Source organism: Belonocnema kinseyi, chromosome 5, assembly GCF_010883055.1.
Source record: "Belonocnema kinseyi isolate 2016_QV_RU_SX_M_011 chromosome 5, B_treatae_v1, whole genome shotgun sequence".
NCBI lineage: Eukaryota > Metazoa > Arthropoda > Insecta > Hymenoptera > Cynipidae > Belonocnema > Belonocnema kinseyi.
The window spans coordinates 81,217,571-81,238,457 of NC_046661.1; the positions used below are offsets into that span (position 1 = coordinate 81,217,571).

General features: G+C 28.1%; 2 protein-coding genes across 3 annotated transcripts in view; one reads left to right on the forward strand and one right to left on the reverse strand.

The window, feature by feature from the left end:
- LOC117173051 (mediator of RNA polymerase II transcription subunit 6) overlaps positions 1 to 807 on the forward strand; it is a 56,361-nt gene extending 55,554 nt beyond the window's left edge. For both annotated transcript variants that reach the window (XR_004467096.1, XR_004467098.1), the window contains one exon: positions 409 to 807. The gene's annotated coding sequence lies outside the window, so the exon portion shown is untranslated. The remainder of the gene's footprint in view (positions 1 to 408) is intronic.
- LOC117173740 (B-cell receptor CD22-like) overlaps positions 1 to 20,887 on the reverse strand; it is a 114,000-nt gene that overhangs the window by 14,042 nt on the left and 79,071 nt on the right. Inside the window, exons 5-12 of the mRNA XM_033362381.1 lie at positions 19,818 to 19,900; positions 18,217 to 18,420; positions 17,746 to 17,891; positions 17,530 to 17,680; positions 13,963 to 14,093; positions 13,678 to 13,837; positions 9,469 to 9,765; positions 618 to 938 (exon numbers count right to left, since the gene is read on the reverse strand). Coding sequence (XP_033218272.1) covers positions 618 to 938; positions 9,469 to 9,765; positions 13,678 to 13,837; positions 13,963 to 14,093; positions 17,530 to 17,680; positions 17,746 to 17,891; positions 18,217 to 18,420; positions 19,818 to 19,900 — 1,493 coding nt within the window. The remainder of the gene's footprint in view (positions 1 to 617; positions 939 to 9,468; positions 9,766 to 13,677; positions 13,838 to 13,962; positions 14,094 to 17,529; positions 17,681 to 17,745; positions 17,892 to 18,216; positions 18,421 to 19,817; positions 19,901 to 20,887) is intronic.

Genomic DNA, 20,887 nt, shown 5'->3' on the forward strand with positions numbered 1-20,887 from the left:
ATTTTTTTGTTGATAATTTAACTGTTTTGTTAAAGTCGTCCTTTTTTGGTCGAAATTTCAACTATTTCGTTGAAAATTACTCATTTTGTATTGAAAACTCATCTCTCTTGGCTGAAAATAAACTTTTTTGCCGAAAAATTAAGTTTTCGGGCTTGATTGAAAATGTCACCATTAAATTATTCGTGCCGATTATGTCTGTCTTTATTGTATCGTTGCAGATTTAAATTTAAATTAAATTTATTTTTTTATCACAAAAGTGTCACCTGTTACAAACCCGTTGCGACCCCCTTCCTCTGTGACACTCTGTGCCTTCAAGGTATCCCCCCCCCCCCCTTTAGAGGGTTATATAATATGTGGACGCTCCCTTTATATAAAAATGCTAATTCTCTTTTTCTTTGCTTTTTACAGATTGACCGAAGGAAGAACTCGAAAGCCTCGACAAAAAAAAAATTTTCTGTGTCTGATAACTTCATTAACTGAAGCAGCATTATGCTTACTTCATCATCATACATTTTTATTACAAAGTACAATAATATAGAAAGTTAAAATAGTCATAAGATAGGGCTTAATTAAGTTTTACAGAAGCAGAAACATGCAGTGTAAAAAAAAATAGATACCTGAATGCTTTTCGGAATCTCTGAGTAGAATATCCTCAAGAAGGGTTGGATCGCTTCGGCCTTTTGCGTTGATTGCATAGACCCTCAGATAAAAATGTGTAGCGGGTAAAAGGTCCCCGACAGGTATTCTAAATATCGGCACTTCTGCCGAAATACTTGACGAATTAAAGCGCATTTTTCCACTCGCAAACTCATAAGCTTCTAGACGAAATTCTTGCCTCAGACCTCCGTCGTAACCTGGAACGCATTCCACTTCCAGGATTTCCGAGCTTTGGTTTAAAGATACCTTTATCGTACAGTTGTTTAACTGACTGGGCTTCACTGAAATTTTATTTTATTTTATTATTCAATCTAATTTGATACTATCCAGAGCCATAAATAGCCTTTTTGTCCCTAGTGCGCCCCACCCCTAAAAAAAGGAAATAACACTTCAAGAAAATACAGTGAAACTCGGAGATTGTGCCGGTTTTGGGGCTAGCGGTTAGTGATGCATATCGATCATTTTTCAATAGAATCGAGATTTGCTTGAAATATGATTAGATGGAACTAAAATAAAATTGAGATCAAGAATTGGTAGAAAAAAATTCGATCGAGACGATCATCTCGACTACGTGATTGTTCATCTCGATGTGCTGAGAGTTGTGTTCGAGATTTTAATTTAATCTGACGAGATTTTGGACAAAAATTTTAATGCTCGTTATGCATCACTATTGGCGGTGGTGGGGAACAAACCCGAAGGAGTGCCGCACTCCCCGCAGCTCCTTTAACTCCTACCTGCGGCGCGGCGTCAATTCTCGGAAGAGATATATCCGGGGGCGTTATATCCAAGTTTGACTTTATTTTAAAAACATTAAGGTTGAAATGAAAGGCATCGCGCTTATTTTAAAATTAAAAATATTACAGATAGTAGCATCAAATGTTGAAAAAAGTAGGATAATTGTGTCGCGCAATTTTTTAAATATCTGTTATAAAATATACATATCCCTAAAATCTCGTTAAATCCTTTCGAATCTTTTATGCTTTTATGCCTTAATGCTTTCAAATCCTTTCAGAAAACGCTGAAATCTGTGCTAGAGATTCTCTAAAAATTCTTGGAAAACTCTTCAATCTTTTTACATCTCTTGAAAACCGTAGAAATCCCTCAAAATCTTATCATTTCTTTTGAAATCACGTTAAAAATAACGTGAATCTTAGAAATCCTTAAAAATTTATTTTAATTAATTTTTGAAAGTTATGAAAAAATCCGTTGAAATCCCTTGAAATCTTGTAAGTATGAAATCCCTTGAAATCTTGTAAGTATAAAATCCCATGAAATCTTGTAAGTATCACTGATTTTTTGGATACCTTTTTAAAATCTTTTGCCATTTTCTGAAATCTTACAAAATTCTTAGAAAGTTCTTGAGAGATCGAATAAATTTCTGTACAACATTTTCAAATCTCTTAGATCTTTCGACATTTCTTCAAAAATGATGAAATCTTTGAAACCTACTGAAATTCCGTAACATTCACAAAATAAAATAGATTAGAATAAAAGTTTGGAAATTGTTGACAACAATTGAAATTTATGAGATCCGTTGAAATTCACTGAAATCTATTCAGAATCTTTGAATTCTTTGATAAACTCTGAAATCTCTGGATAATTCTCCAATTTGTTTAAATCCCATAAAATTTTTATAAATTCCTTGCAATATTATAAAATATTTTTATCTCTTTTGAAATCCTTTGAATTCTTCAAATATTGTGAAATTCCTTAAAATCTTCGAATTGTTTTAAATTCTGAAATCTTACGAAATACTTTAAAATTCCTTAGAAATTTTTTATCACTTAAAAATGTTCATAATTAGGTTATCAAAAATGTTTTCTTAAGGCTGCAAATATTTTCATTTAAATCGATCAATACCAAACTGCAAATAAAAACACTAAAGTTGAACTCTTTTGAACTTTAAACTTTAAAATTTGAAGCTTAAAGCATTTTTTATTTACATTTTTTTTATTCAAACGAAGCTTTCAATACTTTTAATCGAACAATTTTAAATTAAATTCCGTTGAAGTGCAAAATTTTAAATTTAGAAACATTACAAATTTTCTTGGAACTTGACACTTTTTAAATTAGAAGTTAATTTATTTTTATTTGACCTCGTTTTTCATTAATAACTTTTTTAATTAATAATTTTTTATTTTCATTTCAGCAATTTTACTCACTGATTAAAATATTTCAAATTGAAACTATTAAAATTGTAACGTTTGAAATTTAAATTTATTACTCTCGAAATTAATATAACTATATTTTATTATTTATATTTGCTCATTTTAAATAAACAATCAGACGGTGCTAAATATGAAAAAGTTTTTCTTTTTTTTTAAAATTAAAAAATTTCGAACTCAATGGAATATTGTAGATTTCAACAATCTTAGAATACGATTTGAAATTGAATGAATAGCGCTTGATTATGAATTAAAATTTTATTGAAATAGTTTAATTTTAACTTTATAATCTATAAATTTTATCATTTTAAACTGTTTCAGAATCGTCTTGTAAAATGATATATTGAATTTAAAAAAATGTTTAATAAAAAATTTGTGCTTAAAACCGGAGACCTAAAATGGAAAATTTATTTTAAAAAATTTGTTCAACTTCTAAGACTTTTTAAATCTCTCAATGAATGTTAATACATTTTCCAGGATTTCAGGAAATTTCATCAAAGAATTTCACGGGAATTCATAACGTTTTAGTGGATTCTAAAGAATTTATTCACGAGAAGTGAGGTATTTCGTAGGGTTTTAAAAATGTCAGAGATTTGAAATTCACTCTGAATTCTTATTAATTTATCCTGAATTTTTTAAAATTCTTTCGATTTTTTTTAAATCACTTGAGTTCTTCCAAATTTACTTAATCCTAGTCAATAAGAGGATTTTTTTTTAATTTTCAAGGTTTTTATTTAATTAATCCTGGGGATCATTTGATAAAATGGCCAAAGGATTTGAAACATTTAAACGCACTTTCAAATTTTTTGGAATTTTCCAGAGCTTTAAAAATTGCCAAGGGATTTTCAAAGATTTTAAAGAATTTAAAATCATAAAATATTCAAAGGAATTATTAATTAAGTTCATTGATTAGAATGGATTATAAAGCTCTTAAAATATTTTAGAATAATGCAATTTCTAGAATTTCAGAAGATATGGAACGATTTTACAGAAGTTTTTAAGATAGTTCAAAAGATTTCACGTTATTTTATAAGATTCTAAAGATGTCAATGATTGTAAGGGATTTTAAATTTCCCAAGATATTTTAATACATTTTTCAGGATTTGAGGAAATATCATAAAATTTCACAGAATTTTATATTTTATTGGATTTCAAAGAATTTATTCACAAGAATCTTAAAAGATTGCAAGGAGTTTTTAGTTTATTTTAATCATTCATAGGGATTTAAAAGGGTTTGAAATATTTTATGGTAAATAATTTCCTATAGTTTTGGAAGATATGGAACGATTTTACAGGAGCAATAGTGTTTAACGATATTAAAAAATATTTCAAAGAATTTTATTAGGTTTTCGAGGATTTTAATGATTTTAAGGTTTTTTTTAATGCTCTCTATTTTAATATTTTTTTCAGGATTTCGGGAAATATCGCCAGTTTTCATAAAATTTCATGGGATATAATTTCCCCAAAAAACTACCCTTTCACTTGAATTTATGCAGCGGAACTTACGTATGTGTGTAAAAAGCATAAAGAAAATTTAGAAAATACTGTTAGTAGATTTTTTGCTTTATTTTTGCTCTCCGATGAATGTGACAAAAGGGTGTTCCAAAAATGCATTGGAAAATTTTTTAAATTAATTTTTATGGGGTCACTCCAGAAATGTGTTCGAATCAACACAAAAATAAATTCATTTTTTTTGTTTTGAAAAAAATGATAGTGTTCCACAAGCCTTATAAAGTTTAACACGTATTTCCTATAAGAAAAAAGATGTTTTTGTCAATCTTTTTCAAAATCCTCAATATTATCTCAATCGAGTTGAAACTTAACATTTCCTTTCACAATTAGCCATGGAATACGAATAAAGTATCGCTTTTAAAACAAGTGATAGTTCTTCAATGTCAACAAGAGTGATTGTTTAAACAATTAATTATTGTTAATAATATTTTCTTTAAAAAATGCTAAAAAAATCACTTTCAGTGAAATTTTCGATTACGATAAGTTGAGTAATTAATCATAGTCAAGAAAATTAATTGTTTAAGCAATTTATTAATATTATTATTATCAGTATTATATTTGAATAATGCTTGAAAGATGCCGTTTTTTCTGAATTTTGTGGCTTTTTATCCAGTTTTCAATAGGAGTGAAGTAATAATGAATTCAAGTTAATAAAAATAATTGTTTAAACAATTCATTATCATTGTTAATAATATTCTCTTTACTTAATTGTTAGAATTTTGTGGTTTTTTCTGAAAATTTCAACTGTTTATCTATTTTTTATTATGCGCGACTTAATGATTAATTAGATTTAGCAAAAATAATTTTTCAAACAAATTATTATTGTTTATGACTATCTTCATCTTAACAATGTCTGATAGTTGCAGTTTTTTCAGCCATTTTTACATTTCTGTCCTTTTTCACTTAGTGACATAGTAATTAATAAAAGTTAACAAAAAAAGTTGTTCAAAAAATTCAATATTGTTTACAGCTATCTTTTCTTAGATAAGTACTACCAAGTTTTGGGTTTTATCAAATAAAATCTTTAACTCCTAGTTATTCTATTCTTTGTTTTTGCCTCTTGTGTAAGATTGCCTTTTTTCCAAATATATATTTTTTAACCATTGGGAAAAGAGCGAAAATAATTCACTTAAAACTAAAATACTATTTGAAAAATCATTTTCGTTGTGATTGACTTATTCTTTCTTCATAAATAAAAAGGTGATGCAAAGTTAAAGATTTTAGATAAAGATAGTCATAAACGATAATAATTTGTTTAAACATTTATTTTTGCTAAATTTAATTAATTATTAAGTCACGCCTAATGAAAAGTAGACAAAAAGTTGAAAATTTCAGAATAAAACCGCAAAGTTCTACTAAATAAGCAAAGAGAATATTATTACCAATTATAATAAATTGTTTAAACAATTAATTATCTTGACTCAAATTAATTACATAACTTATCTCAATTGAAAATTTGACTAGAAGTGCATTTTTCTTTAGACTACAATTTTGTAGCATTTTGGTAAGAGAATATTATTAACAATAATAATAAATTGTTTAAACAATAATTTTTGTTAACATTGATGAAATATTACTTCCCTCTAATTGAAAATTGGACAACAAGTGGACAATTTTTGAAAAAACCGCGTCTTTCTAACTCCATTCGCTGAGAAAATGGCTAAAAACGATATAATTTGTTTTAAAAATTTATTTGAACATCTAATTATTAGTTTCAAATGGTCCTTTATGTGCCAGAAACAATTTTCATTTAAAAAACCGCAAAACAATCATAATTAACGCGAAAAACTCGCGAAACCCATTTTTTCACTTATGGGGGTTCTTTGGAATCCTATAAAACAGTCCTATGGTGTTGATATTTGAAAAAAGATGTTTTATTCGTATTATACGGCTAATTGTGAAGATATATGTTGAGTTTCAACTTGATCGAAATAATATTGAGGATTCTTAATAAGATTGACAAAAACGCCTTTTTTTCTTATGGGAAATATGTGTTAAACTTAAGGGGGTTTGCGGCACCTCTAAATATAGTTTTTTTTAAACAACAAAAAAATGCATTTATTTTTGTGTTGATTCGAACAAATTTATGGGGTATCCCCATACAAATTCTAAATAAAGTTTGGACCACCCTAATGTGACTATGTATGTCAAGTAATTAATTTAAAGTTCTAAATCATCTTTACATTGTTCAATGTGGTTTTCCCACTTTTAAAACGCTTTTGATCAAATAAATAAAAAATTTTCGTTGATTTCATTACAACTGGAATGAATTTAGAGTAATTTAGGATAAAAGGGAAGAAATTGATAAAATTTATCAAGATTGGTGAATTAACAAAAATTAAATGAATTAAAAATAATTTGAAAATATGAAAAAACTTCATTGAATTTAGTAACTTTGAAATAAGATTATAAAACTTCAAAGGAATTAAAAAAATGGGATAAAATACCTAATAATTCACGGTGAAGTTAATAGACTTCAGGATCAATTAAATAAAAACTTTTAAAAATTAAAAAAAAGTCACTGAATTAAGTATAATTGAGTGAATTCAGAAGGATTCAAGTAAATAAACAAAAATTAAAGAGAATTCCAAAGAATTTACAAGAATTCAGGGTGAATAAAAAAAAGTCAAATCTCTTCTAATCTTTGAAACCCTACTTATTTCTAAACCAAGGCGGGACTAGTGACTATAAATCAATTCAAGTTAAATTCAAAAGAATTCAAATGAATTGAAACGATTAAAAAATATGGAAAAAATAATATAAAAGGACAAAATTGAGTAAATTTAGAATTGAAAAGAATTTAAAAAGGATGTCGGGTAATATTAATAAGAATTCAGGGCGAATTCCAAATAAATTGCAAAAAATATTTGAAAATCTCTTAAAATCTTCGAAACCCTGCGAAATCCGTCACTTCTTTTGAATAAATTCTTGAAGATCCATTAAAATCCCTTAAAATTATTAAACCCCTTAGAAATCACTTGCGTTTATTTAAATTTCTTGAAAATACCTTGGAATCTTTTAAAATGCACTAAAATATTTCAGTCTATGAAAGCCTTCAAACTAGAATTTCGTAAAACTCTTGAAAATGCCTGGGAATTTGAAAAATATATATTTTAAAATATTTAAACTCCTTTTATCATTTTATCAATTAATCCTCAGGATTAATTAAATTATATCTTTTCAAAATTAAAAGAAAATCAACTGAATTAAGTAGAATGGAATAAATTTAGATACATTCAAGTGAATTAAAAAAATTCCCGAGAATTTCAAAGAATTTAAAAGAATTCAGGGTGAATTCCAAAATAATTCAAATTCTTTCAAATCTTTGAAACCCTACTAATTTATAACACTAAAAGTGACTAATGACTACAAAGCAATTCAAGTTAAATTCAAAAGAAGTCATATAATTTGGAAAAAATTCTAAAGATCGACAAAAATTTGATTGATTACAATCAATAAGATTATTACGAATTAATTAATTAATAATTAATATAAATTTAGACCGAATTATAAATGAATTGTAAACAATATTTGAAAACCTTTTCAAATTTTCGAAATTGTACGAAATTCCTGATATCTAGTGAAAAATTCTTTGAAATCCATTAAAGTATTAAAATACCTTAAAATTATTAAAACTCTTGGAAATCCCTTGATTTGTTAAAAATCTCGAAAATGTCATGGACTCTTAAAATACACTCGCATATTTCATTCTTTGAAATCCTTTAAATTACTGAAATAAATTTTTAAATCTGGGAATCTTTTAAAATTCCCTGAAATATTTCGAATCCTTTGATATCTTTTAAAAGCCCGGGAAAGCGCCTGAGAATCTTTTACCACATATTTCTAATCCTTTTAAATCTAACGAAATTAATGAAATCAATAAAAAATGTCTTTGTAATCTTTTAAAATTGACTTAAATTATTTAAAATCCTTTAAACTCCTTAAAAGTGTTGTAAAGCTCTTGAAAATGTCAAGGAATTTGGAAAAAATATATTTTAAAATATTTAAACTCCTTTTATCAATGTCTCAATTGACCCTCAGGATCAATTAAATTAAAAATTTTCGAAATAAAAAAAAATCCACTGAATTAAGTAGAATAGTGTAAATTTAGATAAATTCAAGTGAATTTGTAAAATAAAGAGAATTAAAAAAATTCAAGAGAATTCCAAAGAATTTAGAATAAGCTAAGCAGAATTCAGGGTGAATTCCAAATCACTTATATCTTTAAAACCTTACGAAATACCTCACTTCTAATGAATAAATTTTTTTTAAAACCACTAAAATATTATAAAATCCCCTGAAATTCTATGATATTTTCTGAAATCATGGAAAATGTATTAAAATACATTGAGAGTTTGGTAATAAATGCCTTAAAATCATTGAAATCCTGGGAAAATCTGATAAAATAACGTGAAATCTTTTAAAATATTTTAAAACCTTTAAACATTTTATATCTTTAAAGCCTTACTGAAATTCGCTGATTTTTTCTTATTTCTTTTAACTGCCTGGCTCAAAAAGGGAACCCATAGGGACCAATCTTTAAAATAGGGTACTTTAAGGACCCTAACTGAATATAGAGTATAATACGAGATACGGGGAACGGTCTGTGAGACCTGGGCACGTATTATATACCATTGGAGAGAAAAAAAGGCAAAAAAATTTCCCCTAATCGTTCATCTTATTACAATAATTTTTAGTGAGTTTTCATATATGGCAGCGCTGAGTGGACATCGTGCTAGCGCCGCCACCCTTTTTTCGGAAGTTTAGAGAGCAAACAAATTTTTTTCTTGACATAAAATACTAAAAAAAAGCAAAAAATATGGCGTATTCCATTTTTTAATCATTTTAATAAGAAATCTTTTTTTTAAAGATTTATATCATTAACTGAAAATTCACCTTCTGGTTGAAATTTTAACTATTTCGTTAAAAATTAATTGTTTTAAATTGAAAATTCAACTACTTGAGTAATAGTTAAACTAAAAAAAACACAATTATGCTCAAAAGTTAATTATTTTGTTGTAAATTCAAGTATTTTGTTAAAAAAGTCATCTATAATGGTAGAAAAAAATTCTTTGCTTAAAATAAATTAATAAATTTGAAAGATTTAATTATATCTTTTTTTATTGCAATTTACCTGCGGGAATAATTTGGTAAATACAGGGGGCTTCTTGCTTTCCGATGGGGTTCCTGCCCCAACAAGTCAGTGGTCCATAATCCCTATCCGAAATTGGAATATAAACAAGTTCGCTCATCGTTCCATTGTTGCCGTCCAATTTTGACGAGGCGCCCTCAAAATTTTCCCCGCTGTTATTAAATTCCCAGGTGAAACCCACATCTGCAGGATCTGCATCCACTTCGCAGCGGACCTTCACTGATTCTTCTAAGGAAGCCCCGATTATTGTCACCTCCTTCGTTTTGCAAACAGGAGCGTCTAAAAAATAAGTGGAATTAAAATTAGTAATTAGGGAACAATAAATATTATCAGGGTGTCTAGAAAACTGGACAATTAGGAAACCACCGGTATTTTTATTCAGGGTTTGGATTTTTTTAATCGCAAAATCTACTTTTTTCTATTTGGCACATCCATGCTACACTTTTCAATCTGTGGTTAACAGTCCAAACTCTCTAGCATGTAAATACCGTACTTTATTTTTTTTTCTTGAAAATTAGTTTTTTATTTGTTGAAATAATTTTTTTTTTGCTCAAAATTGAAAAAAATTTAAGAAATTTAAATTAGATTAAAGTCAAATTTAGAACCCTATTTGACGTCTAATAATCAATTTAATGTATAGAATTCCTGAAAATAAGACTGAAGATCCAACGATCAAGTTTGAAAAAACCACCATAAAATGCTCCTATTGCAACTAAAGAAAAAAATGAAGTATTCTTATCAAGGCGAGAAAAATCTTAACCAGTAGGAACAGCAACGAAACCACGATACTCTCTCCCTAATTTAAAGACCTATTTAACGTCCAATAATCAATTTAATGTCTAGAGTTCCTGAAAATAAAACCAAAAATCCAACGACCAAATTTGGACAATCACCATAAAATGCTCCTATTGTAACAAAAAATTTTTTTGTAATTAAAAAGTAGTTTATTTTTACTATTATTAAATCACATTAAAAGAGCTTTCTTTAAATATTTATCACCGTTTCGGCACTCATACAGCAGCCTTATCAAGGCAAAAAAATTTGAGCTGGTAGGAACAGCAACGAAGCCGCGATGCTCTCTCCCTAATTCAAAATCCTATTTAACGTACATGAATGAATTTAATGTATAGAATTCCTGAAAATGAGACCAAGAATCCCACGACCAAATTTGGAAAATCACCATAAAATTCTTCTATTGTAACTAGAAACATAATAATACTGTAATAAAAGTCTTTTATTTTCATTATTATCAAATCACATTAAAAGAGCATGCTTTAAATATTTATCACCATTTTGGAACTCATACAGCACCCTTATCAAAGCAAAAAAAAATTGAGCTGGCAGGAACAGTAACGAAACCGCGATGCTCTCTCCCTAATTTAAAATCCTTTTTAACGTCCAATTATCAATTTAACATCTATAATTCCTGAAAATAAAACCAAAAATCCAATAAACAAATTTGGACAATCGCCATAAAATTCTCCTATTTTAAATAATAAAAAAAATTATAATAAAAAAATATAAAAAAGTAGTTTATTTGTATTATTATCAAATCACATTAAAAGAACATGATATAAATATTCACCGCTGTTTCGGCACTCATAAAGCACCCTTAACAAGGCAAAAAAAATTTGAGCTGGTAGGAACAGCAACGAAATCGCAATGCTCTCTCCTTAATTCAAAATCCTATTTAACGTACAAGAATGACTAATGTATAGAATTCCTGAATATGAGACCAAGAATCGAACGACCAAATTTGGAAAACTACCATAAAATGCTCCCATTGTAACTAAAGAAAAAAATGAAACTAAAATAAGTCGTTTATATTTATTATTATCAAATCACAATAAATGAACATGCTATAAATATTCGCTAACGTTTTGGCACTCGTACAGCACCCTTATCAAGGCAAGAAAAATTTGAGCAGCTAAAAACAGCAACGAAACCGCGACGCTCTCTCCCTAGTTCAAAATCCTATTTAATGTCTGATAATCAATTTAATGAATAGAATTCCTGAATATAAAACCAAAAATCCAACGACCAAATTTGGACAACACAAATTTGGAAGAAAATAGTTCAATATTTATTCAATAAAGGTTTTAGTTGGACTTTTTAACATCAATATATGAATTTGAAAGAAAAAGTAAATTTTCCATGAAATAGTTGAATTTTCAATCAAGCAGTTGAATTTTTATCAAAGCAAAATCATATTTCTGCAAAAACAGATAAACTTTTTTAATGAAAAAGACAAATTTAAAAAAAGTTGAATTGATTAAAAAAGATTTCAGTTGACTTTTCAACACCAAAACATTAATTTTAAGCAATCGAATTTTCAAAAAAATAGTTGAATTTTCAACCGTGAAGGAGGATTTTTTACTAAAGTTTATAAAATTTTCAAACAAACCATTGAGTTTTTACCTAAAAAAGATTTCAGTTGACTTATCAAAATTAAAATATGAATTTTCAGCAACATTTAAAAAATTCTCACTAAACAGTTGTATTTTTATTTAATAAATGTGCATTTTCTACTAAAATAGATCAATTTTTGAAATAAAATCACCAATTTTCAAAAAAAGTAGTTGAATTTACATCCAAAAAATATTTTAATTTGCCTTTTGAAGCAAAAAGGATGACTTCTTAAAAAAACATTTGAATTTTCAACCAAACCTCTACATTTTTATGTTATAATGATGCAGTTTCTACTAAAATATATGCTTTTTTAAATTAAAAATAAAAAAGTTAAAAAAACTGTTGAATTATCCAAAAATGAGTTTAGCTCAATTTTCAACACCAAAATATGAATTTTCAACAACAATTAAACTTTCTACGAAATAGTTGAATTTTCAAAAAAAAAAAAAAACATTTGAATAGTTTTCACTAACCCTGACTTTTCCAAGACTTTTTTTTTAAGTTCTTGATTTTTACTCAATACGTTTCTATGCGCGTAAAGTTAAATTCATAGTAAATTTCTGTACAAATAATTTAAGTTATCGTATCATTCATGAATTTCGAAAGCTACGTCTTTTTTTTTAATAAGCATGGTTTATGTTTTGAATTTATTCTGAATTTCTTCAAATTCACCAATTATCTGTCCAAAAAATATAGGCACCTCGATTTTTGTACAGATTTTTTTAAAAATCTCAGCAGAAAAAAAATTCTAAAAATACTCACCTTAGAATAGGTCTAAGTCACTGAAAATAAATTATGAAAATTCTGAAGAAAAAAAATGGTTTTGTTGATCCTTTCTGTACACAATAGTGAAATTTAGAGCCAAAAATAATGATTTGTTAATAAGTTGTTAGAAATGTTGCATGTATTTTCAATATTCAAAAAGTTGCACTTGAATGTTTAAAAAATTATTTTCTTCTGGAAAAAATACAAAAAGACTGAGTATATAGAAATAGGCTCTAAGTTTCACCATTGTGCAGAAAAAGGATCAAAGAAGCCATTAATTTTTTTAAAGAATTTTCATAATTTATTTTCAGTGACTTAGACTAAGAGCTATTCAAAGTTGAGTATCCAGAAATGATAACATGATTATGGTACTTTTTCACCTTCCATTCGGCAGGAAATAATCGCTATCCATTGGGCACAAAATTTGGCGACGTCTTTACGACATCGTTACGATATCATTACGACATCTTTACGACATCCTATGTCCATGTCGTTTCGGTGTCTTTGCGATATCGTAAAGACACCTTAATGACATGGACATAGGATGTCGTAAAGTTGTCGTAAAGATGTCGTAAAGATGACGTAACGATGTCGTAAAGACGTGGCCAAACTTTGTGCCCACTGGGTAATCATGTGAACATTTAAAAACTCTGTATCAGTACTGGCAAAACCTTTAACTGCAACATTAATGTGGTCTCATGTTTTTAAAATTTTTTTCTGCTGAGATTTTCTCGAAAATCTGTACAAAAATCGAGGTGTCATTTTTTGGACAGATGGCAGAATTCTCATAATATAGTTTGGATTAATATTAATCACTTCAGTTTGTGATAGAAGATAATTTTTTCACGTCCGCAATTTTTTTTCTAAATTACAAAAAGACATCTAAAAATAAATCATGGAGAAAAAATGTGGTCTGGAAAAAATAAGAAAAACCCGGAAATGTAAAATTGGCTCTTCACTAGACACCCTGATTACAAATTGTTGATGAATCAGAGTTCATTTAAAGAATGAACTTACACTGGACTCGTAATGCCACAGCAGAACTGGAAGTTTCGCCCCTATCGTTGCTCGCAAGACAGGTATAATTTCCGGCGTTGTCTCGTCCAATGCTTTGCAGGACCAAACTTTGAGTACTCATTATTATGCCAGCCGAGTAGTTCTGTGCCAGGACGACTCCCTTTTTACAAGAAGATGGAATTGGTCATATTTTAAATGCATTGTGAAGAAAACTAACGGTAGGAAACTTTGATCATTCTAGTGTCTTTTTAAATAACCATAAAATGGAATAATTAAAGAACTTACATTATGTCTCCAGGTTATTTTATGATGTTCAGGATTCGCTCGGACTTTGCACTCAAAGTAGACATCGTCACCCTCTTTTATGTTCTCTGCATTTAAAGTACTTCCTAGGTGCAACTGAACTTTTGGTGGAACTGTAAATTTTGTCATTTAGTAAAAAATTCGAAAACGAAAATTTATAGAAAGGGATATTAAGGGACGTTCAAAAACACGTTACACTGGAAGGGGGTAGGGGATTAATATATTTTGTTATGTCCCTCTTTAATCTTTTTTTGAAGAAAATCCTTTTTCAACTGTTTTCAAGGAACTTCATTTTTTCGATTTTTTGCTTAAATGCGTACTGAATTAATAGAATCCAATATTAAAATGCAATTCGTTTAAATTCTTTTAGGGATTTTTAAGTTGATTTTAATCCCATTTAAATTTCTGAAATTTTAATTTAGCTGAATAGGATTGGAGGTCATTTATATGTCAGGTTTTTTTTATAACTGGTTTGCCTTTTGAACTTTCACTTGATTCTCGGGTCTTGATTCTTAAATGTCAGGGAGAGAGCATTCTGGCTGCGGTGATGTTCCTTCCGGCCAAATATTTTATTTCATTTTTTTTCTTATTTTTTTTTTTTTGCCTTGATAAGGGTGCTGTATGAGCGCCGAAACGTTGGTGAATATTATGTTTTTTCATTGTAATTTGATAATAATAAAAATAAAAAAAGACGAAAGAAATAAAAAAGAGAAGGAAGGGGATTTGGTAGTTTTTCTTCTCACTTTTCTTTCCTCTTTTTTTATTTTTGTCCCAAGAAAAAAAGTCGTTAGATTCTTGGTTTTATTTTCAGGAATTCTTCACATTAACTTACTTATTGGACGTTGAAAAGGATTTTAAATTTGATTTTAATCTCATTTCATTTTCTTAAATTTTGACTCTTTTCGTTGAAAGTCAATCTTTTTGTTTCAAAAGTCTACTATTATATTTTTTGTTGAAAATTCATCTCTTTTGATTCAAAATTCTACTATTGTTTTAGATTGAACAATTTTATTTAAAATTCTTTTTTTCTAGTTGAAAATTAATCTAGCCCACATTTGGTTGAAAATTGATAATTTTTAGTTGTAAATTTAACTGCTAGTTTTTCATTGAAAATTCAACTGCTTCGTTAAAAGTTAAACTACTTTTTTGAAAGTTAATTGCATTGGTTTAGGATAGAACTATTTTGTTGAACATTCATTTTTTAGTTGCAAATTATTTTTTTTTTAACTGAGAATTTAACTATTCTTTTTTTGGTTGAAAATTGGTCATTTTTAGTTTATAATTAAACTACTAAATTTTTCATTGAAAATTCAACTTCTTGATTAAAAGTTGAACTTTTTTGTTGAAAACTGAACTACTTTGATGAAAATTAATGATATTTGTTAAAGATTGAACTATTTTGTTACAAATTCGTTCCTTTTTAGTTAAAAATTTATCGTTTTTAGTTGAAAATTAAACTACTTTGTTGAAAAATCAATTTATTCGTTGAAAATCTATATCTATACTCAAAAATTTAACTCTTTTGTTACAATGTTGTTTTCTTTATCGATGAACGTCAATCTTTTGAACTTCAAATTCATTTATGTCATTTTTGATTGAAAATTGATATTTTTTAGTTAAAAATTCAACTATTTGGTGGAAAATTGACCTTTTTTCGTTAAAAATTCATATTTTTTGTTAGAAAATTGAACTAGAACCACTCTGTTAAAAAATAATTTTCTTGTTGTAGAATCATCATTTTTATAAAAAAAAAATAATCTCTGATTGAAAATTAGTTTTCTTTTTGTTAGACATATAATTTTCTAATCTAAAATTTAACTATTTTATTTAAAGATTTATCATGATAGTTGAAAATTTATCTCAGTGATGGAAAGTTGATCTTTTTTAGTTGAAAAATTTAGTTTAAAAATTGTAATCTTATTGTTCTGAAAATTAACTTTTCGGTTAAAAACTATCTTTTTTTTTAAAATGAACTTTCTTGTTGAAAATTCAACTGTTTTGTAAAACATTTGTCTTCGGCTTAAAAATGCAATTGTTTTTTTTTTATCTCTTGATTTGGGCTGAAAGTTCTATTATTTTGGTAGAAAATTCGAATATTTGTTTCAAAATTAAGTCATCCCTTTTTTGCTTGAAGATTCATTTTTTTTCAATTCATCTTCTTTTAATCAAAATCTGATCTTTCTTAGATGAAAAAGCAACAATTAGGTTAGAAAATAATCTTCTTCAGCTGAAGATTCAACTATTTTCTAGAAAATTCGTCTTTTTCTTGAATACAACTTGTTCGTTTAAACAAAAAATATATTTTTATTGAAATATCTACTGATAGATTATTGGCTTAAAATTTTTTTTAGTTGAAAATTCGCCTTTTTTGTAGAAAACGAATCTTCTTGATTTTAAGTTTTCTCTTTTTTGATGAAAATTTAACTGTTTTACAGAAAATTGGAATTTAGCTTGGAAATTCATCAATTTGGATGACAATTTTTTTCTTTTTTAGCTGAAAAATATTTTATGAAAATTTTCCTATTGATTAGAAAGATCGTCAATTTAGTTGCAAATTCATATCTGCGTTTGTAAATTGGATTAATTTGTAGAAAATCGTTCTTTTTTTTAAATCCATTTCTTTTACTGAAAATTAATTCTTTTTTTTTGTTGAAGGTTTATATTTGTTAATTGAAACTTCATTTTTTTTTAATACTTTTATTTTACTGTAAATTAAAATTTTTCATCTTTAGCTGAAAGTTCAACTATTTACTTGCAAATTCATGTTTTTTTAAACATTCGTCTTTTTTCGTAGAAAACTAATATTTTTGTTTTGAAATTTTCACCGTTTTGGTTGAAAATGAACTTTTTTGTTGAAATCTTATATTTTCGGATAGAAAATTCAAACTTTTTGTGGAACATTCATCTTTTTGGGTTGAAAATTCAAGTATTTGGTTTATAATGAAACCGAATTCGGTTGAAAATTCATCTCTGTAGGTTGAAAATTTAAATATATTGTTAAAAAATCAAAATTTGATTAAAAATACAACTATTCTGTTGAAAATTTTATTATTAAAAAAAATATATAAATGTTTTATTAAAAAGTATTTTTTTTAGCGAAAAATTAAACTTGATTCTTTTCTTTATAGAAAAGTTCTTAATTGAAAATTCATCTTTCTTGTTTGAAGATTCATCTTTTTGAGTTTGAAGTAAACTTTTTTTAAGACATTGAGCCTTTTAACCTGAAAACTCATCTCTTTCGTTGAAAATTGAACTCTTTTGGTAAGAAATTAAAATTTCTTGGTGGGAAAATTGGTATATTTTGTTTAAAATCAAATATATTTCGACATAAAATTTTATACTATCGCCTAATTTTTTGACAAACCCTAGTTTTTTTTTTTGAGTAAATTTTCGGCTGTGGAATCCTTAAAATATTATGTTTGTATGTTTTATTTTGATTTCAGGCCTTTTTCAAATAAAATCGAAGAAAAAAATGTTGACTTTGAAAAGTTTTGAAAATACTGTGACGTAGTTTTTGAACGACCACTTAGAAATGAGATAAACTCTTACAGACTACGTTGAGTTGGAAAATATCTTCTAGAAAAGCCCCCGCCAATTCTGGATTTTCTCCCCTACATTTCAGAGTCTTTCCATGATCCTCTGGAATTGGGGAGAATATTAGGGTGCTTAGAACAACCACAGAATCCCCTCCATTGATCACCTGCAATTAATTATAAAAATGATGAGATATATTTCATATTTTGAAAAGATAATCCGCTCACTGACCTTGCCGCTTTTGAAGGGCAAAAGTCCATCCAGCCAAACAATTTTGGCTCGAGGATGGGATCCAACACACTCACAGGCTATGGAATAATCCTTCTCAGCTTCGAACACCAGTGGCTTGGTCAATATTTTCACCGAAATGGGTTTCACTAAAATCAAAATCTCAACTTCATCTCCGGACAAACAGAATGAGCAACAAATCTGCTTGCACAACGAATTTTTCCAGAGTGAGAAAACTGGATCTTATCACATACGGGAGAAAATGATAAAACGAGCGATAAAAATCTTGAAAAGTGGAATAATCTTGCTTGCATCTCTTGAATTCCGTTGACACATATCTGAGACTGAATGTCACAAAGTCCTCTGAAAAAAGGTCTGGACCTACTCTCGCGGGGCTATTTAAGAAGTGAAGCTATATGGGCATGGAAAGCTTTTTCACTCAGCTTTCTTTGAACAGCTGAATAGAATACTCACAGTATACGTCTAAAAGAACGCTCTTCTCCAAGGGAGGCATCAAATTAGTGTTAGAGGCCCTACATTTGTACGTCGTATTGAGGTGCTCCCTTTTCAGCTGAGGAACTGTTAGCTTATTGACAACGATTTTCTGGCCCGATTGTTCCAATCTTCCGGATGTTTCCTTTCCATTCACGAGCCACGTGATAACTGGAGTTGGTTTTCCTATCAAAATAAAAAATAAATAATTACAGTGAAACTCTGATATAGGGCCCCCTGATATAGGTCCCCCTGATATAGTTCTTCCAAGAATTGAGTGTCCTCATGCAAGAACAAGGTGTAGATTATTCTAGCACGGTGGATTTGACCCCTGACGACTAAATTCAAATTAGAAATTTTGAATTTTAAAACGTATATTATGGTACGCTATTAAATCTTAAATCTATTAAATCTTTGTGAAATTCACTTAATTCACAGAATCAAAAGAATTCACGAAATTCAAGAAATTCATGGAATTAGAAGAATTCACAGAAAGTCCATGAATTCCATACATTTCGTTGATTCCGTTATTTGATTAAACTTGATTAATTCATTAAATTCTATGAATTATTTGAATTCGGTGAATTCCATGAATTCCTTGAATTTGATGAACTTGTGGAATGCCGTGAATGACTTGAATTTTGTGAATTCGTCAAATTCCGTGACTTCCATGCATCTTGCGAATTTCATGAATTCCATTAATTCCGCGAATTCCATGAATTCCGTGAATTTAAATAATTCTTGAATTTCGTGAATTCCTTTAATTCTGTAAATTTGGTGATTTTCGTGAATTCTTTGGATTCCATACATTTCGCGAATTTCGTGAATTCTTCGGATTTAGTCAATTTCTTTATTTCCGAAATTTATGTGAATGCAATGAAATGCGCAGTTTCGTGAATTCCATGGGTTTCTAGAATTTCGTAAATTCGTTTAATTTCTTGAATTCCATGAAATCCGGGCGTCATATTAATTCCTTGAATTTCTAGAAGTCCTTAATTTCTGTGAATTCCTTAACTTTTATTATAAAATTCCAAAACGTGTGATACCATACCAATGCCAGCATTTGGACACTACACATTTCGTATTGTAGAGTCACCTTACGTTTCGGAAATAAACTTCCAATACTTGTAATGGAAGTTTCCTACAGAAATTTTAAAAAGTTTAGATAATTACATTCTGTATTTTTTTCTCTACGAGAAAATCGCATCTTTTTCATTTTTTAAAACAAATTGCAAAAAAAACGTTTTTTTAAAAGTCGGTTTTTAATTCAATTTTTGTCTTCAACTCGTGCTCAAATTCACAGTTTTTTAAATTTCTTTATAAAATTTAGAGGGATCATTCGTTATAGATTTCTAATGACATTTAACGATTTAACTTTTTACTTTATTTATAACAATATAAAAAATTATTTTTGGAGCTATTTCATAATTCGTCCCACAAAGCGTTTGAGCGTTTCGTTTTTCGAGGAAAGTTTGAGTAAACAAAAACTTCCTGCGAAGAATTTGTTCAGAAAGGTATAAAGAAGTTTTCTGCAAAGGCTTATTTCAAATAACTTAATAGGTAAAAAACTGTAAACGATAAACTTTGAGCAAGCGACTGATCTTCATGCGCGTATTTTGCCGAATTGGGACGTCCTTCCGTATACGGCAGTGCAATTAACTCAAAGCTGGATTATTGAAAAATTAGATGGCCGTCAAACGTCCTTCAGCCATCTTGATCCCAAAATCAGCTAAAACATTACAGTTTTATGCAAAAACAAAATATATAATTTCAGCTACTGGATTGAAAAAGGGCACATAAACTTATTTTGCCAGGAGTGGGAAGACCTCTGAAGGCTTTCAAAAACGTTTTCGAATTTTAATTTTTAAAAACTATATCCAGATGAAAAATTTAATTGCGCATCTTTTCTCCTTGGTAAAAAAGTTGCAGCTTTTTTAGTTTTCTAATTAAAGCCAAAAAACTGTTTTTAAAAAATAAAAATTAATTTTAATTCGTTATTCACTGTAACTCGTGCTCAGTCAGTCAGTTTTTAGAATTTTTAAATAAAACTTTCAGGGAATGTAGTTTGAAATGCCCTTCAACTGACGGAGCAAGAATAAATCGAAAATATATTCAATTAAAATTGTTGTAAATTTTTTTCTGATGCTTTGTGCTTATCGAACTTCTCTAACTTCCAGCATTTCGTTCATCAAGCGAATTTTGAGTAACAAAAAACTTCCAGCGAGAAAGTTATTAACAACAGTACAAAGAAGTGTTCTGTAAAATATTAATCCAATCGAATTAATATTCAAGAAATTATTAACGTCTCAATTCGATAGCGGCTAGGCGACTCGCGCACAAGCTGTAGCGAGAGTTTCAGATCCGATTCATAATACAGTATTTTATTCATTTAATATTATGTAGAATAAAATAGTTCGATTGTAACAAAACATCAACATCCAATAGTTGATATTCAATGGATTCCTAATTCCATGAATTTTTGAATGCTTTAAATTCGTGGAATTGAAAAAAGTGAAAGATCGAGAAAGTACATTTGTTTTGCATTCTTATAGTACGAGGGTAGTTCAATAAGTCCTTAGAATGAAGTATAAAAACAATTTTTTTTGGGTAAATTTTTTTTTATTTTTAAACATAATCTCCTTGGAGCTCTATA